The 24,764-nt window shown below is 42.5% G+C and overlaps 4 protein-coding genes across 8 annotated transcripts in view; 2 read left to right on the forward strand and 2 right to left on the reverse strand.

Annotated features, from left to right (window-relative positions):
• Nucleotides 1–5,920, forward strand: part of LOC113209427 (putative ammonium transporter 1) — a 21,003-nt gene extending 15,083 nt beyond the window's left edge. The window contains exons 2-9 of the mRNA XM_026426937.2: nucleotides 2,780–2,891; nucleotides 3,054–3,143; nucleotides 3,516–3,764; nucleotides 4,263–4,811; nucleotides 4,893–5,011; nucleotides 5,088–5,214; nucleotides 5,295–5,402; nucleotides 5,519–5,920. Of these exons, the coding sequence (XP_026282722.1) occupies nucleotides 2,786–2,891; nucleotides 3,054–3,143; nucleotides 3,516–3,764; nucleotides 4,263–4,811; nucleotides 4,893–5,011; nucleotides 5,088–5,214; nucleotides 5,295–5,402; nucleotides 5,519–5,571 (1,401 nt within the window). The 5' untranslated portion in view covers nucleotides 2,780–2,785 and the 3' untranslated portion in view covers nucleotides 5,572–5,920. The remainder of the gene's footprint in view (nucleotides 1–2,779; nucleotides 2,892–3,053; nucleotides 3,144–3,515; nucleotides 3,765–4,262; nucleotides 4,812–4,892; nucleotides 5,012–5,087; nucleotides 5,215–5,294; nucleotides 5,403–5,518) is intronic.
• A 32-nt stretch (nucleotides 5,921–5,952) lies between these two features.
• LOC113209437 (uncharacterized) lies at nucleotides 5,953–9,466 on the reverse strand. 2 transcript variants are annotated; one of them, XM_026426957.2, is made up of 2 exons: nucleotides 9,299–9,466; nucleotides 5,953–8,959 (listed from the first exon to the last, which is right to left on the reverse strand). In XM_026426957.2, exon 2 carries the CDS (start codon nucleotides 8,949–8,951, stop codon nucleotides 7,797–7,799), a length of 1,155 nt encoding a protein of 384 aa, XP_026282742.1. In that variant the 5' UTR covers nucleotides 8,952–8,959; nucleotides 9,299–9,466; the 3' UTR covers nucleotides 5,953–7,796. The 2 variants fall into 2 exon arrangements, with proteins under 2 accessions (XP_026282742.1, XP_026282732.1); XM_026426947.2 differs by lacking the exon at nucleotides 9,299–9,466 and adding an exon at nucleotides 9,028–9,223.
• Nucleotides 9,467–9,731: 265 nt separating this feature from the next.
• LOC113209350 (DNA (cytosine-5)-methyltransferase PliMCI) lies at nucleotides 9,732–17,309 on the forward strand. Its single transcript, XM_052273972.1, has 25 exons — nucleotides 9,732–9,750; nucleotides 9,841–9,923; nucleotides 10,003–10,159; nucleotides 10,241–11,385; nucleotides 11,461–11,673; nucleotides 11,753–11,871; nucleotides 11,947–12,191; nucleotides 12,271–12,446; nucleotides 12,522–12,666; nucleotides 12,753–12,883; nucleotides 12,971–13,162; nucleotides 13,312–13,461; nucleotides 13,538–13,913; nucleotides 14,004–14,129; nucleotides 14,249–14,501; nucleotides 14,615–14,805; nucleotides 14,886–15,015; nucleotides 15,115–15,266; nucleotides 15,351–15,482; nucleotides 15,574–15,776; nucleotides 15,877–15,988; nucleotides 16,073–16,219; nucleotides 16,302–16,468; nucleotides 16,548–16,788; nucleotides 16,880–17,309. The coding sequence occupies exons 2-25, from the start codon at nucleotides 9,871–9,873 to the stop codon at nucleotides 17,117–17,119; spliced, it is 5,196 nt and encodes a 1,731-aa protein (XP_052129932.1). The 5' UTR covers nucleotides 9,732–9,750; nucleotides 9,841–9,870; the 3' UTR covers nucleotides 17,120–17,309.
• On the reverse strand, nucleotides 17,188–24,706 carry LOC113209358 (zinc finger protein 236-like). Of its 4 annotated transcripts, XM_052273982.1 has the most exons (5): nucleotides 24,605–24,706; nucleotides 23,345–23,430; nucleotides 23,107–23,158; nucleotides 19,344–22,872; nucleotides 17,188–19,280 (listed from the first exon to the last, which is right to left on the reverse strand). In XM_052273982.1, the coding sequence occupies exons 4-5, from the start codon at nucleotides 22,861–22,863 to the stop codon at nucleotides 18,271–18,273; spliced, it is 4,530 nt and encodes a 1,509-aa protein (XP_052129942.1). In that variant the 5' UTR covers nucleotides 22,864–22,872; nucleotides 23,107–23,158; nucleotides 23,345–23,430; nucleotides 24,605–24,706; the 3' UTR covers nucleotides 17,188–18,270. The 4 variants fall into 4 exon arrangements, with proteins under 4 accessions (XP_052129942.1, XP_026282600.1, XP_026282608.1 ...); XM_026426815.2 differs by having other exon boundaries at nucleotides 17,188–22,872; XM_026426823.2 differs by having other exon boundaries at nucleotides 17,188–22,872; nucleotides 24,531–24,678.
• Nucleotides 24,707–24,764: the final 58 nt, after the last annotated feature.

Below are 24,764 nucleotides of genomic sequence, written 5' to 3' on the forward strand. Positions count from 1 at the left end.
CACCCAAAAATCAACAAAAAGTCAGATAAAATCACAAAAAATCAAGAATAACAGAAAAATCGCTGTACGCTAGTGTACGATAGTGAAGGACCCCTCGGCGTCATACACCGAACTGTCATGACGACTCACTCTCGAAATTGACGTGCAGGTCAGGTTATCTGTGGATATTGTAATAATGCTTCAAACTGCGCGTTCCAGCAGCAGTGGGCTCCAAGACTGTACAGAGGAGCTGCCGCTCGCCTCAGAGAGGAGAGAGAGTGATAAGGATAGGGGGAGGGGGCGGGCAGCCCTAAGAGCGCGGACGGGCGCGGACGTTATCTGCAACGTCGGCCCGCGGTCAGCGAGCGAAAGGGGGGGGGGGGGGGGGGGTAGGGGCGAGGGAGGAGAAAGAACCACCACCCCCGACGAAAACGCGATACTCTCCCGGCCACCCCCCGCTGGTCCAGCCGACCATCACTACTCCCCCGCCCACGTTCATTTTTTCACTCATGCGTGGGAAGGTGAGGGATCGACTCCCTGTGTCTGTTTCTGTTTTCCAAGCGCGACGCAGGCAAATAAAACAGTCCACGCGCACACGCACAGTTGTTTTGTTCTGGTGTGGCACAGCAAAAGTTTTGCAGGCAACAACTGTGACTCTGGTCAGAGAGCAATATTTTTCGTGTACAGCAAATAAACTGTTGTAGTAGCAGACCCCCCCCCCCCACACACATATTTAGCTATTTCAGCAAATACTCTTCTTTCTTGTGCGCGCGAGACAAACTCGGCGGGGAGGGTGTTCGGGTGCCACGTGCTGCGGAGAGGGGCGCACCGCGTCACCTTGCACCGCGCAGCAGCTGTGAGGTGCGCCATCCCGGCGGAGGTTTGTTCTCCAGTGACCTCTGCTCCAGCGTCTCCAGCGGGGCGGGGGCTCGCCACAGGGAGGGCCCCTGCCAGTGTTGACTTCCCTGTCCACCCGTCGAGGCTCAGCTCTCCGTCTCTCTCTCTCTCTCTGCTCGCCTCGCTCAGCCCATCCGTCCTCGGTCCGTCTCTTTGCTCATCCTCTGCTCTCCTATCGAGCTCCTCCATGTGCCTCCCTCTCTCTCGCTCTCTATCCCGTTCGCAAACACAAACACACCGCCACAGACAATCGCCGAATACCCTCAAATATGAGACTGATGAATGCGACTGCGCGACTGGCCTTCCCTGTTGCGCCCGGTCCGCCCCGTCCTTGTCCCACTCACGGCGGGGGTCGGTCGGGCGCCTTTATGGCCGGGCAGAGAGGTGCTGGCAGGTGCTGCTTTACATAAGGATGGCCCTGCCGTGCTGCCCCTTGGTCGTGCGCCCCTCCCCCCCTCGGTACTGCCTCTAGAATTGGGCCGGTATTACTACGCAGCAAGCAGCCCTGCCCGGGGCCGGAGCCGGGCGGCTGCGTCCGCAGCGCCGGCCGCCTCCCTCGCACGCGCCCGCGAAGGCCGAGCTCGGGGGGAGGAGAGAGACGGCAGCTGTCGAACCGTCCCACGGCCTCGTTCATCAAGAAACACGTCGCCGACGGGACCGGGCGACCGGGCGGACGGGTCGACGTCGACAGTCTCTCTCTCTCTCTTTCTCTCTCTCCCTCCATCTCTCGCCCTCGATGAGACTCGGCCTGCACCGACCAAACTGTATGGACCACCCCTCACCGAGCGAAACGACCAACCGACCACGCCGATGCGCGTTATTACATTCTATATGTTGTTGTTGTTTTTTCAGTGTACATGACGGCTTTTATTTTATTTAGCATCCACTCTGCGGCGCCTTTGCGGTCCGGTCCGCTGTTGGACTCACTTTCCTCTCATTAAAGGGGTGCGCGCCAGGCGCGCAGTTAGTGTCACTTCCCGCCGAGTTACGGCTACTTGCTCTCTCTCACACTCGCTCCCTCTCGCTCTCGCCCCCCCCCCCTTCCCTCTCCCCGGCTCAATCCCGCCTTGCCCTTGGTGCGTGCCGCGCCCTTGGCACGGGTTCGACTCCTGCTCCTGCTCCAAGCCTCGTCCCTCTTCTCATTACCTCACTCAGCCCGAGCCCTCGTCTCTTCCTCTTCCGGACTGATCCCTCTCATGCCCAGCCGTCTGATTCAGAAGAGCGTTCAAGAGTTGCGCTCCCATACTTCCCGTATAGCTCCATCCTTGTTGCACTCATATGGCAGGTATGGGAGAGTCCTTCTTGAACGCTCTTCTGAATCAGACGGCAGTGTGAGTATCACTACCAATCGCCAACAACGTCTAACCGAGCACCTAACAGCTGCAGCAGCGGGCGAGACGTACCCCCTCCCCCCTCCCCACACACACTTTTCCACCCTTCGTCACTATGGCGGAGCGGCGGTGTTGGGTCCGCCCCTGGAGCCTGGACCTCTTCCTCCAGCAGCCGGCCCGGCACCCCTGGAGGTCTGGCGCAGGACGCTCGCGCGCTGGGGAGCGGGAGGGGGGGGGTCCTATTAATTACCATGGAAATTGGAGCCTGCCGACAGGACAGGCTGCTGCACCAATCATCGCGCTTGTTATGTGTAGCGGTGCGAGTGGTGGGGGGAGCGGTCGGAGCGGCCCGCGTCCAACGAAATAAGTTATTTCCGGCAGTGTGCTTTACCCGTCGCGTGCGCGAAATGGCCCTGCCAAACCGCTGTGATGGGCGCAGCTGTGGGTGCAGCGGCCGGCCCGATGCAAAGTGGCAGCCCGTGATAGTCCCGAATACTAAACGATGCTACCGAGAAAATGCGGATTTATTCCAGTGATTTAACGCGTTTTATTTGTTCCTTCCATTCGTACAGCTCAGCATGGCCGAAGCGGACAACCGCACGACGTCGCGGCTGCTGGCGGACGCGGACCTCCGGGACAACATCGACGACGTGTTCCTCATCGGCAACGGCATCGTGGTCGTCCGTAAGTCGGAGTCGCGGGCGCGTGAGATGACCAAACGGGTGGGAGGGAGAGCCAGGTTGGCAGGAGCCTCCTGCTTCCTTGTCTTCCACGCTCCGCTCCCCCGCTGCCCTGCCAGCAGCCCCCGCGACACCCTGGCCTGACGCGCGTGGTTGCGTGTTTCAGTGATGCAGGCCGGGTTCACCTGCCTCGAGGCCGGATCGGTGCGGTCGAAGAATGTGACCAACATCGTCCTCAAGAACGTCCTGGACATGTGTACGTACTGGAGCTTGAGCCTTCCAGAAAACCATTCAAGGGCGCGCTGGTCGTTCCCTCTGCGAAATGACACAAAACAAGTCTCATCCGAGACCCCCGTTTGGAGATTGCCATAATAGCGCGGCTGCTTTGCTGCAGTATTATATTCATGAGCAAATAATTTTGAAAATACGGGGTGGCCTTGAGACGCCACTTTTCCTTTTGAGTCATACTGTGCCGCGTGCATGCGTGTTTCCGAGTTCCTTACTCGCTGGTAGTGTTATATGAGGCCCGCCTGCACGCATGCCTACGGTACATTCTAACGATAAGAAGGATCGAGACCCTGTTGGCCGCGACCCTGTAATGCCGATGCTCCCCTTTTGTTTCACGCAGTCATCAGCGGCGTGCTCTACTGGCTCGTGGGCTTCGCGTTGGCGTTCGGCTCCGGGTCCGGACCGCTCGGCTCGTTCTTCGGCGGCTCGCTCTGGGCGGGCGGCGGCGTCGGAGACCCCGGCCAGCCTCGCATGTCCAAGTGGTTCTTCCAGTTCACGTTCGCGGCCACGGCGGCCACCATCATCTCCGGCGCCGTGGCCGAGCGCTGTCGCTTCGTCACCTACCTCTGCTACAGCGCCACCATCTCTGGTAGGCCGCCTGAGGGGAGAGACGCCGCATGACAGACCGACTACGAACGCATTACGCCATTTTTAAGAGGGGTGGGTGGGGTACTTTTATCACGATTCGTTAAGTGAAACCGGTGAAGACGATGATGGAACCATTGCCCCACCAGAAAAAAATCAAGTCAGGGCCCCGTGCCAGTAGTAGGCTACTAGCTCGCACAAGCGTGCAGAGCGGTAAGGGATCATCCAGAAAGTACGTTCGTTTTTTCCAGACTCATTCGGCAAATTACGGGGGCTGAGCGCCTGTGAGACTCGGGGTAGGCCCCCCTGTAGTACACGCGTGCGCTGCAGGCGAGATATTGCCTACCCACCAGGCGCTAAGAGACCTTGCAAAGGCTGAACATAAGTCCGTTTCATAAGGGCGCATGACTGGCGTACTTTCCGGATGATCCCTAACAGACACTGCGTGTACAGCCTGTCGACTGTGGACCGTTGGGACTAACACCACCCCCGCTCTCGCCAGGCCTCGTGTACCCCACCGTGTCGCACTGGGCGTGGCACCCGGACGGCTGGCTCAACACGCTCGGCTTCAGGGACTTCGCGGGGTCGGGCGTGGTGCACCTGCTGGGGGGCGCTTGCGCGCTGGCGGGCTGCGTCTTCCTGGGACCGCGCCGCGGCCGCTTCGTCGGCGGCGAGGTGCAGGACCTGGCGGGCCACTCGACGCCGCTGACGGGCGTGGGCGCGCTCATCCTGGCCGCGGGCTTCCTCGGCTTCAACGGCGGCTCCCAGGGCAGCATCACGGCGGCCGGCGACGGCGTGGCCGTGTCCACGGCCGTGGTCAACACGGTGCTGTCCGGGGCGGGCGGCGCCCTGTGCGGGCTGTTCGCCGTGCGCGTCGGCGCCCTCAGCAGCCCCGCGTGGGGCTTCGCCGTCCCCACCAACGCCATGCTCGCCGGGATGGTCTCGGTGTGCGGCTCCGTTAACTCCCTGGCCATGTGGGCCGCCGTGGTGACGGGTGCCGTGGGCGCGGTCTTCTTCCTGGTCCTGCACTCGCTGCTGCTGCGCCTGCAGGGTGAGTGCCCAGCAGCCGACCCTTCCCCTACAACACGTGTGATGCCCGGCCCGGCCCGTGACCCAGCTGTCACTGTTCCAGTGGACGACCCGCTGGACGCCGCTCCGGTGCACTTGGGGGCGGGACTTTGGGGCCTGTTCGCGGGACCACTGCTCTCCCCGGACGGCATCCTGCACTCCGTCACCAAGGAGTCGCTCATGGTAGGTGGGCGGGATGTGGCTGTCGCAGCTGGCGCCCGGTGCGCGCAGAGGACTCATCGCGCTGCCTCTGTTTCAGTACCTGGCCTGCAACGCGGCGGGCGCCCTGGCCATCCTGGTGTGGTCGTTGTGCTGCAGTGCGATCATGTTCACCATTCTGAGGGTTTCGGGCCTGCTCAGGGTCTCCGAGGACGAGGAGATTAAAGGTTGGCTACCCGCCTCCTCCTCTTTTGAACTAATTTCTATCTTCTTGAATGAGCTCAACAGTTTTCGTGTATCATGACAGGGCTCGATGTCTCGGTGCATAAGGAGCCGGGCTACCCCGTGAGTGCGTGGGTGGACTCGGGCCTGCCCGGCCTGCCCATCCCCAACCCGGCGCCGCACAAGTTCAACAGTAAGTTCGACATAATCCTCTTTGCTCTAGAGCAGTCGCCGTACCCGCATCGCAAGGAGCTGGCTTGTTTGCTATTTTTAACTATATGATTTTGACTCTGCAAATGTGATTCATAGGGCCCGATCGACCACCAGGGACGCCTCTCCATCGCTTCACCGAGAGATTGTGAGAACCATGACAGTTTTCGAGGATCTTGACCGATTTTACACAATCTAAACGATCATCTATTAAGAAAGTAGAGTTGTACAAACTCTTTAGCTTCCTAGCTGGTTAAATGCGGAATTTCCGTCTAGTCAGTTATTTTCAGCAGGAGTTCACTGTTGAATGGGTTGCCTACCATTGTCTTTGTCAGCACCTAGTTGTCTTAGATTGTTAGTTTGTATATTTCTTTGACTATAGTAAGAAAGGAGATCTCGGAAAAAATTGTGATTCATGAGTGTTACATTGTGTTATAGTTACTGTACATAGAACGTACTACTAGAAATATTTTCTAATAAAAGATTTTATGTTACTTAAAAGTGGGGCTTCTTGAAAACATGCTCAATCTAAATGGTTTAAAATAAAATGTATTTGGCATCAAAATGACAAATTGCACAGGCTGACAAATACATACGCAAACACACACACACAAAAATCCCAACAATTTATCACTTTGAATTAACTTTCTATAAATTCATCAATTACATGTTACACAAATCACCACAAGATTAATATCCACAAAGAAAGGCATAAACAATATGTGTAGTAAAGGCTTCAAGCTATAGAGGCAGACATTGAGTAAAGTATAGCAAGGTATTTCATCTATACTGAGTCCCAAAATAGAGAGCACACCATGTCTGGAAAAAAACAACACACAAACACAACAAAGCTCTGAAATATGGTGTTTCCAATTAAAATTAACAATTTAGCATTAGAAAAGTGAATGAACTTTCTTACATTAAAACAAACAGCCCAGGTTAAAAGTACAAAAAATTCATTAGAAAAATCTGGGTATAGATTGACATTATAACCGTTAAATTAAATATATCTTTGCTTTAATTGTATATTTTTTGGTAAAATATGGACATTTAGGTTCTTAATGTTTGATCTATACTAACAATTACATAAACACAAATTGACCAAAAAAGATCAAAATAATTTGAAGAGGTTCTACCTTACAAACAAAAAAGGGTATTTTTGATTTACTTGCAGTATTAGAACTTAACAAAATCAGAGATATATGCATGTACTTAAAAGAAATCTATGATGTTCAGTGTGCTGTTGACAAGGATCACAGTAGGTAGGTGAGCCAGAATACCTCATTCAAATTAAATCATCACAAAATACTATCATTAAAGCATATCAATTGTGAAAAGAACATTGCAAAAGAATGTCTGGTAGTTGTTATGAATGATACAGAAACCCTTAATTAATTTATGCACTGGCCCACTTCAGTCACTTAAACAGCAACAAGATGAGTATAAAATACTACACCATTATTTAAATCTCAAATTTCAGTCCATTACTTACAGTAAAAGGAGACTCATTAACAACTCTGTTGTTTTCAGTAAAATTAATTCAGCCCTCTGAGGCCATAATAAAGTTTCCATTCAAAGCATTCTGCGGTTATCAGTCGGAGAAAAATTCTCTTACATTTGTGCAGGACGAATTCAACTCATAAACAAGTCTTGAACATTGACATTTCAAGCTTCACACCATTAACAAATCTCTAAAGAAAATCTTAAAATTGAATTTGTTGGCACAAATGAAGCTTAAAAGGTCACATACAAGAAACCCTATTAATCAGTAATATAGGCATGCCAAAACCTGTCTTACAGAACATAATATTCCACATAGGAACTATAAAAATTAATAGATCTAAAGTTGCTTCATAAATACAGTTTCAGTATTTTGCCCAAACATGAAGGATTTGAAGGCAATTATATTTCTAAGTCTTTTGAGATCACAGTGCCAAGTGTGCCTGGGCCTGGCATTAATACAAAACACAAAATGAGGAAAAATGAGGCTGATGATCTGCACAAATATCATCATCTTCATGCTGAGCTCAACATACTTACAAACAAACAAAAAATAAACACCACCTTGGAGAAAACCTTTGAAAATAGAAGAGCAGTTTCCAAGGAAATGTTGATAAAGTACCTTATCATTATAAAGTTGTTGAACTGTTTCAAAGAAATACATATTCGGCAAGGGTACATCAAGTATTAAACATACTAATTGAGAATAGATATAATTTTTTAGACTGTAATAAAATTGTTTTCCCTTAGCAGATCAAACATTACATCTGAGATTCAATCAATTGGACTGATATCTTGAGATAATTGACAAGCTTGCCACATTAGACAAGTTTTTGATACTCAATACACATAAATTTTGGCTAGGAAATACGACTCTTCAGACAGGGATTTTAGTTGAACTTTCCTTAACCAAAACAGAGTTTTTCTTCAAAATTGGCTTTGCTGCAGTTTCATCTTTGTCACCACCACCAAGATTGATTTCCTCAAAGTTATCAGCTGAGCCTGACTGTTTGTTAAGTCCTTCCAATTCTGTAACATTCCCTTTATCTGAGCCTGATGGCTTCATCTGGCAGAACATCTGAACCAATTTGAAAAGATCTGGGTACATACCCCGAAGCACAAGGATTATGCTGAACACATTTTTCATTATGAAAATGGAGGCATGCTGCTTGTAATAAAGCCATAGGTACACACGCACGCAAAGAAATGGGACATCTACAAGGCACAGATGGAGCAAATTATGGAGAACACTTATTGGTAATGAAAATGGATGGGCAGCAAAGTCACAAAGACTCAGTTTGTACAAGGCCAGGACAGGCAAGAAAAAGTTGAAAGCAGACAAAATAATCACAGCATTCTCCAAATTTGGGGTAAGAAAACTTTGTGTGCTGGCCAGAAGCAAAATACTCAATAAAGACACAGTATCCAAGATTTCAATACCTGTTTTACCACATACGCTAGTCACATATATGTACCTTGGTGACCCACGCTCTGCCCAATTGTGGCCTTCAACCAACAAGAGAAATATTATTCCTGACATAGCAATGGCTATTTGAAGAAGCTGAGGTCCAAATGCATCATCGAGACTCAACTGTTCAGGAATTTCTGACTTAAAAATGATTATCACTTTTGCAAGAAGCATGCACGAGTACAGAAACCATGATACATAACTCAGAGGCAACATGCCTAATTTACTGATAGGGAAATTTGCAACAATGCGCTTTGGTGATAAATAAAATGATTTCTCTCCTTTGCATGGGTGGCATTCTTGGCATCTCGTCAGGTAGCGGTATGATGTGGTCAGAGTTCCCGCAAATATGAAGAGGCAAATGAAGTCTCCAACAAACCAAAAGTATGGACTAACTGTGCTTTTGTAATACTGGATTATGTAGTAGTTGAGAACGCTTGCCTGAAGAATGAGGACAAAGACAAGAGATGTGGCATCCAACACATGAATAACCAAACGTTTTGAGGCACAATGACACATCGCTTTGGCCTGGGAAACTGCGCAGTCCCCATCATGTCTCCCCATCCTGAAACCTGAAACATGAGAGAAGCATAATAGAAATACATCAAAACATCAAAGTTGTGGTCAGAAAGTTACATACAATCCATAGTACAGGTTCGGATAAGAAAATTCTAGTGTACTAAAAAATATTTTTCTTTAAAAATTAACTTATTTCAGAGGAAAAAATAACAAAGACAGGCTAAGAAAGCACGAAGTAACATTGAATGATAATCACACGGAACAAGAGTTACAAAGAAAGAACATAGTATCTGAGATGCCCCCGTTGGCTGGCCAACCAGAGCAAACAGAGCAAAGTCTGATACAACGAAAACAAAACAAACAAAGAGGAGCCCCAAATTTCATGTACTAACCTGCTGGATCACAGATAAGTCTTATTCCATTCGAAGGGAATGCAGAGAAACGATGAATTAAAGTTCGGCACTATGAAAGGAGATTTTCGTTGCTCATTCGGTTCACCAACTTTTTTGACTTATTGTTTTGTTGTGTTGTTTATTGTTTGCCACCGCCTACCTTAAAAAGAAACTCAGTTTCGGGAGTGACGAGTCAACGCAAACACACTAACATTTTAATGTATTGTAAAATACCAAAATGTTGCACTCAAACCCCCCTTTCTGATTTAAATCTTAACAATTTTAAATTTGGATAATATAAATGTGGTCAAGAACCCAATTTTAAAACCGTTACATAAACCAATGTACATTTCAAATGACGGTGTGTTGGTAAACATGCACCCCACATTTTCCCGCCGAAAACGTTTGTCAGCAGGTTAGCAGACAATGAGAAACTCGAGACGAAGACTTTAGTAATATTTTGGGTTTCAATCAAAGTATATTCGGCATATTACTCGCTATTCCATTCAAGATCGCATTTATCTACTTTAATACATTTACAGCAATTCATTCAATGCCCTTTAGTCGCTGCCATGCCTTCAGCTACTAGTGAAAAGTTGACTTTAACTGATGAAATCCAATCGCAGTGAGTAATCCCTAAAGACTCGGAGGTTAAACTATATGTACAATAACTGTGAAGCACTTGCTTTGTCTTTGTCTTTCAGACTGGAAGTTCTAGATCAAGATTTATCTGACGGGATTCTAACTAAGAAAGGATTTTTCAAGAAGAGATGGAACTTGCTGGCACCCTTAGCTTCTCCGACTTTAGTCGAAAAAGTACATGCCCTGCAATTACAGATAAATAATGATACAATATCTGAGGTAATTTTATGTTTGTTTTGCAGGCTATCACTAATGTAATACCTTACTTCGGTGGATAATAATAAAAATCTCAATTTTCAGGAACAATACTTGGAACGTTTTCAAATGTTAATGAATAGTCTTGATTCAATCATCATTGCACAGTACAATAATGAAATGGAAATTGAAACTCCAGCAACTACTGTGGTAGTGAAGAATGAACCTAAGAATGCTCAGATCACAAAGCAAATCAAGATGGAGAAATGTACTGAGATTGCGGAAAGTAGTTTAGTTTCAAACCTTGGTATGTTGAAAAAGGAGCTATCAGATCAAGAACATGATGAAGTAGCAGGGCCCAGCTCTTCAGTTTCCCTAAATGGAGTTTCACCTCTCTTACCTGAGGGGGACATCAATTCATCTTGTTCTATTTCATCTGAACATGAAACTCCTGATGTGTCCTTAGCTGATGCAGTTATTGGGAACAAAGTGATTAGCAGTGGTAATGGGAAGCAGGAGAGAAATTCTTCAGGGAAGGATGTAGACAATGAAGTCCATGAAGAAAGTATGAAAAGAGAATCAATAGAAAGATCTCTCCGAAGGAAGTCACTTGCAACATCTTCACCAGGAACTCAAGAGGAACATTCTTCGGGAAAGGAAGAGGAGAATGAAGTCAATGAAGAGAGTGGTAAAAGAAGACCAAGAGGTAGACCTCCCGGAAGGAAGTCACTTGCACTGTCTTCATCAGGACCTCAAGAGGTCCATTCTTCAGAAAAGGAAGATGAGAATGAAGTCAATGAAGAAAGTGGCAAAAGAAAACCAAGAGGTAGACCTCCTGGAAGGAAGTCACTTGCATTGTCTTCAGCAGGACCTCAAGACGACCTTTCTTCGGGAAAGGAAGAAGAGAATGAAGCAAATGAAGAGGGATTAAAACAAAGATCAAGAGGGAGACCTCCCAGGAGGAAGTCACTTGTATCGCCTGCACCTCAAAGGACCAGCAATAGGATATCTTCTAATAGCTCAGTTATTTCAGCCCCAAGTAAAATAGTGAAATCTGAGCCTGAAGAAGGAGAGTATACCGATCCCTGTGGAAGCACTAATTCTGCTCAAGCATCATCAACACCAAAACCATCAAGCATTGATACTAAATCAGTTGAAGATGACAGTGGGGCTGAAAGTGATAATGAAGACAGAGAAAGTAAAAGACCCAAAGTTACCAAGAAAAATATCAAACAAGAGCATGTGGAAAAGTATGGTGGTTTTACAAGATTACTTGATATAACTTAGTTCTTCTCTTATTATCATGTCTATATTTACATTTCCAGGAAACCCTCTAAGGAAGGAATAGGAAACACAAGGTGTCAAATCTGTCGACAGCTTCTGGAGAGTCCTGAATTGTGTCTGTATGAAGGCCACCCTCGAGGTGCTGTTGAAGAGTACATTGCTTTAACTGACAACCGCTTATCCCTTTTTACCGGAAATGAGTCTGAAATCAATGAAACTGATGCTCGTCCCTTGAATAAATTAACCTGTTTTAGGTGGGTACTTAATCCTTCTATCAATTTATGGAGTCATTATAATTTATTTCTTTATAACTGTTTATATTTGTTTGCCCAGTGTATATGATAAAGCTGGCCATCTTTGTCCTTTTGATACTGGACTCATAGAAAAAAATGTCTTACTTTATGTATCTGGATACGTAAAAGCAGTTTACGAAGAAAGTGCAGACACAGAAGGTTTTTATTCTTTCCTATGTTAGAAAGGGGTTTCAATTGATTAAATCAAATAACACTTTTTGCTTTTTTCTGTAGATGGCGTTCCCGTAATGGATTTGGGTCCAATAAATGAGTGGTTTACTTCTGGCTTTGATGGGGGAGAGATTGCTTTAATTGGTATTACCACTGCATATGGAGAGTATTATCTCATGGATCCATCCGAGAAATACTTGCCATTCATGCAACGTGTACGAGAGAAAATTTACATGAGTAAACTTGTGATCGAATTTTTAATAGAGGCAGAAAATCCTGCTTTTGAAGATTTATTGAACAAATTTCAGGTTACTATTTTAATGTATCTCATGTGAAGTATTCATTCTACAACTGTTATTTTAATATTCCTTTTATTTTTACAATTAGACCACTGTTCCTCCTAAAGGAGTGGAATTAAGTGAAGATAGTCTTCTTCGTCATGCTCAGTTCATATGTGACCAAGTAGAAAGCTTTGATTCAGCTGGAACTGATGGGACACTTCTCATTGTCTTGCCATGCATGAGAACCCTTATGAGACTAGCTGGTGTTACCCTTGGTAAAAGGTATCATCCACCTACACTCAAAAATCTGTTGATGCTAAGGTGAATTATTTCTAAAGCAATTCTTTTTTCTTGTAGGCGTGCAATTCGCAAAGCTGAGCGTAAAACAATTGCAGATAAAAAACCAGCATGGACGAAAGCAACTACCACTGACCTTGTTCGAAATTTATTTGATACATTTTTCTCTGAGCAACTCGATATGGGTAGTGACAAGGGCAGTCAGGTTTGTTGAAAATCTGTTTTTATGTTTTCAAAAATTAGAATTATTTTAATGAGTGTTATTACAATTATAGTGTTTAATTAATGCAGGCACCTCGTCGTCAACGCTGTGGTGTCTGCGAGGCATGCCAGATGCCTGATTGTGGTTCATGTTCTGCTTGTAAAGATATGGTCAAGTTTGGTGGAAGTGGCCGTAGCAAACAAGCTTGTAATGAGAGAAGGTACTGTAAAAACCTGCTTATGAAAATTTGAACTCAGTATCATATGTAACAAGTAATCAGTAAGTCTTAAAATTTCTTTCACTTGAGGTGCCCCAATTTGGCTGTTCAAGAGGCAGAGGATTCAGATCCTGAGGATGAAGATGATTATGAACAGGCAGCTGATAACCAAAACACAAGTTGGACAGAAAAGGTACCTGTAACTGGAGTATCGCGTGAAAAAAGGGAAGTGGAATGGATAGGAGATGCAATCAAATCTGATGATAAACGCACATTCTACAGGTACAAATTTTTGACTCTTCTACCCTGTCACACCAGTTGTGTAGCAGATTGTTGTTGCATATATTTGATGTCACAGTGTACTCAAATCCAAGAATTGTCACCTACTTCTTGTTCTTCATTTTATTCTGTTGTATTTTCTCCCTCTCTAGCCGGGTTCGTGTAGGGGCTATTGAATTTGGTGTAAATGATAATGTCCTAGTGGAACGGAAAGATCCTTCTGTCCCTGTACTCATAGCTCGTGTTGTGTACATGTGGGAAGGAACTAAAGGAGAAAAAAAGTTTCATGCTACTTGGTACAGGTGAGCTGAATTACCTACAGTATTCACAACAAATGATTATTGGATATTGGATAATTGTATTGTCTGTCAATTATAGTCGCGGAATGCACACAGTTTTGGGTGAGACCTCTGATCCTCGTGAATTGTTTCTTGTGGATATATGCTGCACTATGGATTTGGGCATTGTATCTCACATTGCAAATGTCATTTATAAGCCTCCACCAAGTAACTGGCATCAACTTGGAGGGGAACCTGAAGCTGAAAATGATGTACCAGATGATGGTAAAAGTTTCTTTTACCAAATGTACTATGATACAAAACGAGGCAGATTTGAAGATCCTCCAGTTAACCCTGTATGCCCAAAACTTGATGTAGAGCATAGATTCTGTGTATCATGTGAAAGAAAATTGCAGAAAGAAAAGGTAGATTTTCCCAGGCTGGCTGAAGGGATGAATGTGGATGATAGCAAAGAGGTACTTGCACTTTTGACACAGGTGTTATGTTATAAACTAGTAGTATAACTCCACATCTATTTGCGGGAATCAATATATTGAATTTTACAGATTAAGTATGCTGTCATTCACTGGAGAGGAGAAGAATATAGAGAAGGTTGTGGAGTTTATTTAAAACCTGGTGCCTTTAACTTTAAATCTCCAGGGTTACATCTGAAGAAACAGAGACATGAAAAGGTAAGATGGCTGGTTTACTGAAATAGTATATTAATCTAATAAATATGCTCAGTTGCTGATTTCCATAGTGAAAACATTACATGACTTTCTTATTAAAATTACTTACATTTTTGTTGAAGGCTGGAGATGAAGACCTGTACCCAGAGTACTATAGGAAATCATCAGATCATGTTAAAGGCTCCAACCAAGAAACACCTGACCCTTATTGCATTGGATATATATCTGGTATATTTTCCCGCTCAAAAGAAAAGCACATGAGTGAATCTGAAATTTTCCTGAGAGTGAACAAATTTTATCGCCCTGAGAACACTCACAAAGGTCAAACTGCTGCTCAGCAACTTGATCTCAATATGGTATACTGGAGTGATGAAGGTAGTTATTTTTCTTTGATAGTACCACTATATTCGTTTGTGATGATGAACTGTTGTTGGATGATCTTCTTAATGGAAACAATAGTAAACTTAATTCCGTCTCTCCAAATCCAGAGGTTGTTGTGGACTTTTCTAAAGTGAAAGGAAAATGCTTTTTGATGTACAGTGAAAACTTAGATGTTTCTGAGTCGGAGTGGGTAGCTGGTGGGCCTGATCGTTTCTACTTTCGGGAAGCATATGATTCTAAAACACAAAGCTTTGATGATCCTCCATCGAAAGCTGCGTTGATAGGGTCGAAAGGAAAGGTACCTTATTTACAGTACAACTGACTTTGAACTTCATAAATTGGAATGTAATTTTTAATGTGTCTCTGGTTTGATCACAGGGTAAAGGAAAAGGGAAAGGAAAAGGAAGGAAAAGTGTGATTGACCATGAAAATGTTAACACTTATGCTCCATCTTGGCCTCCAGCATGTCAAAAGCTGAAAACACTAGATGTATTTTCAGGTTGTGGAGGTAGGTTTTCTTAATCAACTAATTGACTCTCATTCTAATTTGAGAAATAAAATGAGATACAGTTTCCCAATAGATGGTAAACATTTTTCTTGTACTTAGGATTGTCAGAAGGCCTTCACCAAGCAGGTGTTGCAGAAACAAAATGGGCCATTGAGAAAGAAGAAGCGGCTGCTCATGCATTTCATCTTAATAATCCAGAAGCAACTGTATTCTCAGAAGACTGTAATATGTTGTTAAAACTTGCTATACAGGTAAGATATTTTATGTTCTTTTCTCATTGTTTTAATGTTACAATATATAATATATACTAATCCAATGTGAATCTGATTCTTAAGGGTCAAAAGACAACAGCCAAAAAGCAAGTAATTCCACAGAAAGGTGAAGTAGAATTGCTGTGTGGAGGTCCTCCTTGTCAGGGATTCAGTGGTATGAACAGATTCAATTCACGTCAGTATTCTCTTTTCAAGGTGAGAACTTAAAGTGTGGCATAATATCTTGTACATGTTAAATTTGGTTCATTGTTTGTATTTTATACCCTAAAAACTGTCCAAATTCCAGAACTCTCTCATTGTAACATATCTCTCATATTGTGAGTTTTACCGACCCCGCTTTTTCATTTTGGAGAATGTACGAAACTTTGTGGCATTCAAGCGCAGTATTGTTCTTAAATTAACCTTGCGTTGTCTTGTGAAGATGGGTTACCAATGCACCTTTGGAGTTTTGCAAGCTGGTAACTTTGGTGTTCCTCAGACTCGCCGCAGGTATGTTTTTTTTTTTTAAAGATTAATACTGAAGGAATGGGGTGAGATATATTATACTGTAATATGATATATGTCCACATTCCTGTGTGCTCCTATCCAGAGCTATCATAATAGCCGCAGCCCCAGGCGAAGTTTTACCAGAATTTCCAACTCCATTGCATGTATTTAACCCAAGAGCATGTCAGCTTTCCATTGTTGTTGATGATAAGAAGGTAAGAAAACCAGAATATGACTACTTAAAATAGTTTGCGCATTTTCTATTTCTCTCTTTATTCATTATTATTTCTATGATCTAGTTCAAACCAAACCAGTGGGCTGGATATGCTCCTCTTCGCACTATAACTGTGCGGGATGCTTTGTCGGATTTGCCTGAAATATCTAATGGGCACAGTAAAGAGGAAATGTCTTATGGAGGAGAAGCCGTTTCTGATTTCCAGCGAAAAGTAAGAATCTGGAAATAAAAGGACTCACATGTAAACTGTTAACTGCAAGTTGATTGACTTTAATACGTACGTTTTATCACAGATCAGAGGCAATCAACATCAGCCTATTTTGCGTGATCACATCTGCAAAGAAATGGCTCCCCTTGTTGAAGCTCGTATTTCCAACATACCAATTGCTGCTGGTTCAGACTGGAGGGACCTTCCTAACATAGAGGTTCTCCTTAAGGATGGCAAAATGACACAAAAACTGTAAGTTCTACTTGTCATGCAGTGTCTATTCATTATAGCGAAAATGTGTGTTCTTATGTAGTTATTGTATTTTTTACAGAGTTTACTCCCATCATGACAAAAAGAATGGTAAATCATCCACTGGTGCTTTAAGAGGAGTATGCAGTTGTGCCAGTGGGAAAATATGTGATCCTATTGACAAGCAGTACAATACGTTGATTCCGTGGTGTCTACCCCACACTGGGAACAGACATAACCACTGGGCTGGACTGTATGGACGTTTAGAGTGGAATGGATTCTTTTCAACAACAGTCACCAATCCCGAACCCATGGGCAAGCAGGTAATTATAATTTCTTCCTACATATTTTTAATTTTTCTATTGCCTTTGATTTTTACTTTCAAGTTGTTTTCTATTTGCTCCCAACCATCAGGGCCGAGTACTTCACCCAGATCAGACACGTGTTGTAAGTGTGAGAGAATGTGCTCGTTCGCAGGGCTTCCCAGATACGTATAGATTCTATGGTAATATATTAGACAAACATCGACAAATTGGTAATGCTGTTCCACCACCAATGGGTCGTGCTATAGGAATGGAAATCTGTAAATCTCTTGTAGCCAAATGCAAAGTTAAGTCTGAAGTATTAGAAGGAAAAGATTCGTGCATGCAGTGATTGTGAAATCATTCTGTGTATTAATAGTGAATTTTTTACTTGTGTGTACAAATTGTATGAAACAATCGTAACTTTTGTAATTAATTTTTATTTCTATTTTAACATGTATTTTAACACTTTTACACGCTGTAAAACCTAATCAGATCTTATCATGCTAATGTCCAATTCCAATAAAAATGAAACATTCTTATCTGAGATTAAATTTAATGACCCTTACAAAAGAACAAAAAAAGAAAAGTCGATTATCTTTCAATAGTGGTTTACTTCTAAGACTACCCTTAAGCACTACATTAATGACAACAAAAAATCAACATGAAAGAGTATCTAAAATTACAATACTGGTAATGTAAATAGGCACGCCTATAAAAAGATAACTAAATTATTAAAATCACAATATAAACATGAATATGATTTGTATCTAAATGAATAAGTTTAGCAAAGGTATATTTGAAGAATTACTGAAATATGATAAAGTCAAATCTAAGAAATAAGGGTCTACTATCAATCTGCCTGCATACAACTGCAATGATAAACACTTTTAATATCATACTCCATTAAAAACATTTTAAAAAAAGGATTCCAAACAGCGGCACAGCCGTGATTTCGACATTCAATGGCAGAAAATCAGATTTGTTCAGAGAAGGCAAGGTCCACATGATGTAGCAAACATTTACAATAGCTGCACAGATCTTATAATTATGTATAACATTCATAGGCCAAAATAAGGGCAGAAACTGGAGGTCAGGTAACAGTACATCATATATTAGGAACTCTCTATCCAAACAAGTATTAGCTACTTGTAGTTTGTTTTCCCAGCACTCTTACATATATTCTGACAATCCTCAATGGGCAGAACTGAATTTCATTACACAGTGAAATTCATGTACTAGATAGGTCCGACAACTTGCAATTTCATGATCAGGCTTACTAAATAAATTACTAAAGAGTAACTGTTTCTATCACTGGGACTGTTCAACATTCTATTAGATACCACAATACTGTACTTAATTAATATATCACAACAAAATATCCAATGAGATACTTGCATATTCATTAATAAAGTTTTCAGGAAGCGTCTACTGGAGGATTGACCAAAGAGTCAGTAGTACAAGGGTGATGGTGATGGGACTCAGGGATAGCCTTATATCTTATCATACTGTTGTATGGCCTTGATAGGAAGTCTCCGAGGGTCCAGGAATCATGTCAAATAAACTATCACTCAAAGTTGGAGAATAGCTGTCGGGATATGGCCGTATACCACAATTCTTCATATGCTCCTTAAGTTTGTCCTTTCTTGTTAGCCTTTTGTGACACTGAGGGCACTCAAACTGTCTATGATTGCCTTCATGCTTAGCTCTGATATGACGCCTTAGGTGTTCACTTTGTCTGAATGTTTGAGGACAAACTGGACAAAGGTGAGGTTTCTGATTCAGATGCACCATCATATGTTTGTCAAGGCGGGAACAAGTCTTCTTGCATATATCACATCTTCCAGATCGGGGGTACTTCCGTAACTCCGCATTAGATGCCTGAATAGTAGCTCTAGCCTGGTCGGATAGTTTGTAATACGCTGATGGATGAGCACGAGATTGCCTCATCTCTCTATGGGGTACTTCTTGTTTTATTTCTTGTTTTATTTCTGTTCTTATTTCTGTTCTTATTTCTTGTTTTATTTCTTGTTTTATTTCTTGTCTTTTTTCCTGTCTGAATTCCTGTCTTAAATCTTGTCGGACTTCTTGTTTAGTTCTTACCATAGTAAATGTAGGCTTGCTACTGCTTGGTGGTGATAATGTGAAGGATCTTGGGGGCACAACTGTGAAAATTCCTTGAGGGGTTACCGATAATGACCCACCTGAAGGACCTGTAAGTCTACCAACAATACTACCTTGCAGCAAAGATGTAGGTCTGATGACAGCAGCAGCTGATGATATCAGGCCTGGTATAGGTCTAGTAACTATGGGCCTGTTCATGGATGGCAGAGATAAGCTCATAGTTGGCATTGGTGGTGACGGATTATCTTCCATAACTGGTGATATGATGTCCATTATTGGTGAAGTCCTGTTCTGGATAGGTGAGACCTTACTTACAGTTGGTGAGACCTTGCTTACAGTTGGTGAGACCTTGTTCACAGTTGGTGAGGCCTTGTTCACAATTGGTGAATGTCTGTTCACAATTGGTGAATGTCTGTTCACAGTTGGTGAGGCCCTGTTCACAATTGGCGAAGGTCTGTTCATAGTTGGTGAGGCCTTGTTCACAATTGGTAAAGGTCTGTTTATAGTTGGTAAGGGCCTGTTAATAATTGGCAAGGGTCTGTTCACCAAAGGCAGAGGTTTATTTACTGAAGGAGCAGTTCTACTAACAGGAGGAGTAGACCTGTTTACTGCTGGTAATGATTTCTTCAGTTTAGAAGATGGTTTATCAGAAGTTGGTTTCTTGTTCAGATTGATAGGGACTTCTTGTTTTCTATTTTCCTTAGAATGTAAATCAGCACGATTTCTGTTTGCTTGAGAACTAATGTTCGAAGTTTTACGTTGCTTTTTGTCAAAATCTGCTTCTGAAACTTCCAAATTACTAATGCTTGATTCAATGGTAATAGGGCTTCTAGCACTTCCAGAATTTTTACCAGTTTTTTCATTTGAGTTTAATGAACTCCAATGCTTCAATACACCATGACGTTGAGCATGATTTTCATAGTTCTCTCGCAAAAAAAATCTTTTACCACAATCTGAACATTTGTAGGGTTTGTGACCAGTATGGGTCTTGAGATGCAATTTAAAATCCTTTGGGTCAGTGAAAAATCTTCCACATTTTAACACTGGGCATTCAAGTGTATTCCGTTCATTAATATGGTCTTTGATATGAAGCAGCATTCTTTCAACTCCAGCAACTTCCTTCCCGCACACTGCACAGTCCAAATAGCACTGCAGGTCTTCATCCTCTTCAACGACCAGTTTTATTTTAACATTTTCTACTTCTGCATTGTTCTCAGGTTTATTATCTGGTTCCTTTGCAAGTTGCTGTGATGGTTCTGCATCATCTCCATTCTCAGATTCTTGTTTCACTTCTGGTACTTTTTCACATCCCAATTTACAATGGACCTTAGCCTTCTCAGAATTTTCAAATCTATGACCACAGTTTTCACATTGCAAATTCCAACATTCTTTTCCTCTATCAGAAGGACCAAGTTCATTTAAAACTTGCAATGCTTCAACATCATTGCCTTTCAAATTTAACTGTACCATGTCATCTAAACTAAGACACTCACTTTTCTCAAATTTCTGGTTTACCCACTCATTATTGCAATTATACAAGTTAGAGCCAGTATTGTCTTTATCAGATCTATTATTTTCAGCTTGACTTTCGGTGGACTTTGTTGAAGCAATGTCATCAAGTTTTTTTGGAATATAATACTTGATTGGTTCTTCATTGCACTGAGACAGAAGATGAAACTTCAGTCTTTCTAAAGATGGAGTGTGTTTCTTACATCGAAAGCATTTAAAACGGAACGTGTTCCCAGATGCATCACACTTTTTGCTAACACAGTGGTCCTTCAAATCCATAAATGTAGAGAAATTTTTACCACATCTCGTGCAATCCTGAGGAATCAATCCAGCAACATGATAGTAGGTGTGTCGTTTCAAAGAAGTCATGGATGTGAAATCCTTCCCACAGAATCGACATTCACAAAGTTTTACACCAGTATGCTCCATCAGATGTTCATGAAGTTGCTCTTCAGAATCCATAAAAATGTTGCATCTATGACATTTATACCTTTCTTCACAGGGGCCATCAGGCTTTCCTTTAGATGGCCAAGGCTCTTTCTTATCAAGTTTATTACTGTCCCAACTTTTAAACCACTGAGATTTATGGAGAGTGGATGAGGCTGGTTTTGAGTCCTTTGATACCGACATTTGGTTTAAATTTTCAGTATCTTCATTACTGTTCTGAGATTCTAGTCTATTAACGTTTGTGACTGATGTGGATTTAGTTGGAGAGGTCATAGGAACTATCCCATGGACCTTCTGGTTTTCACTGACTTGTTCAGTTTCAGAAAACTTTGTTACCTTGATTTTTGGACAGTGAACTAAATCTAGTGGGACACCATTCCGATTAAGTGAGGAATCATTGAAATTATTAAGAGGGGAAGTTCCACTTTTTGAATTATTCTCATTCTGAGCTGCAGCTTCTCCTTCAACATGGGTGAGACTTGTTTCTTCTGAAAGTTCACTCAATATAGACATGGGCTCTTTTAACACATTTGAAGTGAAAGAGGGTGTGTGATCAGCGCTATGCTCATCGTCAGGACACTCTTCTTTGATATGGAGAAGTAAAGCTTCAGATGGGATTAATGGTTCTTCTTCTGAAGGAGATTCTTTCATTGGTGAAAGAACAACCTTCACTGGCAGTGAGTCCTCTAATAAAAGAGATTTTTTGGAAACTTCAGATGAGTTCTCATGTGACGGCTCATCTTTAACATGTACTTCATTACTTGACATGGATATGCTTTCCAATTGTTTTGACATATCTTTGATAGGTGATTTTCTATTAATTAGTGCAGATTGGTCTTTGGATGGTGCAGGCTGACCTTCCAAATGCTTAATAGCAGGTAATACATCAAATCCTGTAGAGCTTATTTTAACAGCAGAGACTTTTCCTTGAGGGGAAGGAAACTTCTTTTCTTTTGGTGACTTCTCTTTTAACTTTGGCATTTTGTCTTTGACAGGTGATGTTTTGCTCATAATCTCAGTTCCTTTCTGTGTTGGAGACTTAATGCCCTTTGTTGATGGGGGTGAAGCTTTAGTCACTTTCAATTCCCCAACTGGTGCAGATTTTTGTTTGGTGAGCACAACCTTCTCCTTAGTAGTTGGTGACTTTTCATCTTTTAATCTCTCTTTCCCACATGGCGATTTCTCTTTAACAGGTGATGTTATTTCCTCTTTCTCAAGCTTAATCTTCTTCTTTAATGGCTCCTCTGAATCTCTTTCATTTTTGTCGTTCACAAAAAACTGCATGTCAATGCGGTCTAATTCATCTTGCGATGTGATGCCACTGTGTGTTCTCAAATGTTTCTTGAGAGCAGAAGACTGAGTAAATTGCTTCTCACATTCTGAACATTTATACGGCTTTTCATCAGGATGTGTTTTTAACAAATGCATAGTAAGGTTAGACAATTCAGTAAATTTTCTCCTACAGACAGGACACTCGTAATATCGGCCAGCAATATGAATTCTTGAGTGACCAGTGAGATGTTGTAATAATGCAAAACTTTTACCACAATCTAAACATTTATGGGGTTTATCAGATGTAGGGGTTGGAACTTGATGAGTTTTAATGTGCAAGTTAAAATAGAATGCTCGAAAAAATTGCTTTCCACAAAATTTACATAACAGAGACTTAAGTGCTTTGTTGGGGTCATCTGAAATGTCAATCACATCACCTGCTTTTTCATTGTCAATTCCATCAAGCCTCCCATTTACTACATCCAAAATGTCATCATCTGATCCTTCATCTTCTTCCATGGAGTCATCACTTTCTTCTTTTTTAATCACTATCCCTTCATCCACGTTCATGGGGGCATATAAAACAGTGTCATCATCCTCCCTTTCAATTTTAATGTGAACTTCTTCATGAAAGCCCCTATCCGGAGGCTCATTTTTAACTTCATCATCTTTACTTTTTATGGAATTTTCATCTTTTGAATGCAGCCCCTTTCCACTTGCAGAAGGTCGTCCTACTGGTGCCATGTTTCACACCTGTTGGAAATAAGACAAATCTGATTAAAACCAAGATAACATACACACAGCATAGAAGTTTGACTAAGAAACAAGAATATAATAAAGGCATGATTTTAATTTTGATTTGTAACGAGCTAAGAAAATATTTTTCTGTGGTTGTACTTCGAACAACAATTTAACTTAGCTCAAGAAGAAGTAAATATAAAACACAATAAGGTGCGTAGCAATCAAACACAAGCTGTGCTTACTCACATTAATTGTGATCTTCAAAGTAACAGGGAAGTTCCCTAGTCAGCAACTGAATCTGTAAACAAACATAATTAATTAGAGCTAAAGTAAAACTAGAGAAACTCTGTCATGGCCCAAAAATTTCCTATGCTTTCCAAGGACAATATGGGAAAGCTTTCAACAGAAAGTTGGGAATAAGAATCATACATTTAAGAAGACAATAACTATTAAGCTAATCTAAATGGCCCCCAATTCAAATTACCTGGCAATGAAAGTAGTAGTCCTGAGATTAAGTTATTTTCCTTAGATGAAATCGTTTTCATTTGACGATTTATAGCACATAGTTTCCTGAAAAGAGAAGAAAATATTAAGAGAGCGCACAATACAAAAATCTAACCTCTTCTTCATGTTTATGCTAACAAGTGGCTAAGTTTTTTGAATGCCAAAAGCACAGGTATGTGAGATAAGGTAATGAGTAAGATGTTCTGCATGTTATCATGTCAATTATTAATAAGGAAGATATGAAGTACAAAAATAAAGCTAAGGTTAAATCCATTGTTTGGAAATAAATATAAATACAACCCTTTTGAAGGAAATTCAATGCACAGAAAACTGCCTCATGACAGCATTAAATTGAATATCTAGTTGAAGGAATCATGAGAGCTTAGTGTGTATTTCTCATGAAGTGGCAGGAAACATCCATTATTAGACAACACAAACGATAACAAGTAACAGGAGCGCTACAACACGCCTATAAAGACACTAGATTTGGATAGGAATACTTGGATGCTGAGTACAGCCCCACCCTGTCGGCTGTACAATTTAACTAAAACTGTGTGAACTGAGAATGAGGAGTGCATGAACGTGTTCCATAACTTCGTTTCATTCAATGATAGAAGAAAAAAGAGAAAATGCCGTAAGGCGTACGTACTGGGTTGGAGTACAAGGCATACAAAAAGCATAGAACAAGTATATATTGTCTCCAGCATTACAACGGCATTTACAGCATAACACCTTGCCGGCGAGAACATTCCCCAAAAAAGCTGCTGTGTTAATACCTGAACATTCCCTGAAAGATAGCCGTCGCTTAATGAATTTCCGAGTTATCACATGAACCAAAAGTGCAAACGGTAACATAACCTCCCAGACACTTCCCTTGGCCTACGCTCGGGACACAATGGGCGGTACTGGCGCGCTTGCAGTGCCAGGTCTCAAGACAAAGCAGGAAAGAATGGAGCGCTCTGATTAAGGTGAGTAATTAAAAGGGAAGGAGATCATCGTCAGGGGACGAGACACGCAAGAACTCATTATTTGTTGAACAGTTAAAATATCGACAATCTTACTGTGTGAGGGCATCACACACGCTCAAGAACGGGTTACACAACAAGTGGGCAGATTGGGCCGTTCGGGACGACAGCAAAGCGCTAAACGAAAACTAATAGACGCACCATTTGAAATTTTAAGTACGCTACTTGCTGAAGTACATCTTCTGTGCTAAATCACTGAATACAAGTACAAGTACCTTAAAAACACAGCATCCCTGCACCCACCACAAAACTATGAAGGATACGTTTCCGGTTGCGGCGAAAGGTCTCAGAGCTGCCAACACTGAAGACATGGGCTTTTTACTCCTAAAACGCCTATTTATGGCGTTTTGTAGAGAGCAAGTACTCGATTATTTG

The sequence above is a fragment of the Frankliniella occidentalis genome, unplaced genomic scaffold (genome assembly GCF_000697945.3).
Source record: "Frankliniella occidentalis isolate FOCC.00 unplaced genomic scaffold, Focc_3.1 Scaffold7, whole genome shotgun sequence".
Taxonomy (NCBI): domain Eukaryota; kingdom Metazoa; phylum Arthropoda; class Insecta; order Thysanoptera; family Thripidae; genus Frankliniella; species Frankliniella occidentalis.

Excerpts from the sequence above, each read along its gene's own strand:
- LOC113209358 (XM_026426815.2), bottom strand. The coding sequence starts at position 22,863 with ATGGCACCAGTAGGACGACCTTCTGCAAGTGGAAAGGGGCTGCATTCA.
- LOC113209350 (XM_052273972.1), top strand. The coding sequence starts at position 9,871 with ATGCCTTCAGCTACTAGTGAAAAGTTGACTTTAACTGATGAAATCCAA. Across the intron at positions 11,674-11,752 it reads AATAAATTAACCTGTTTTAG|TGTATATGATAAAGCTGGCC; the intron begins GTGGGTACTTAA and ends TTGTTTGCCCAG. Across the intron at positions 15,483-15,573 it reads GTCAGTATTCTCTTTTCAAG|AACTCTCTCATTGTAACATA; the intron begins GTGAGAACTTAA and ends TCCAAATTCCAG.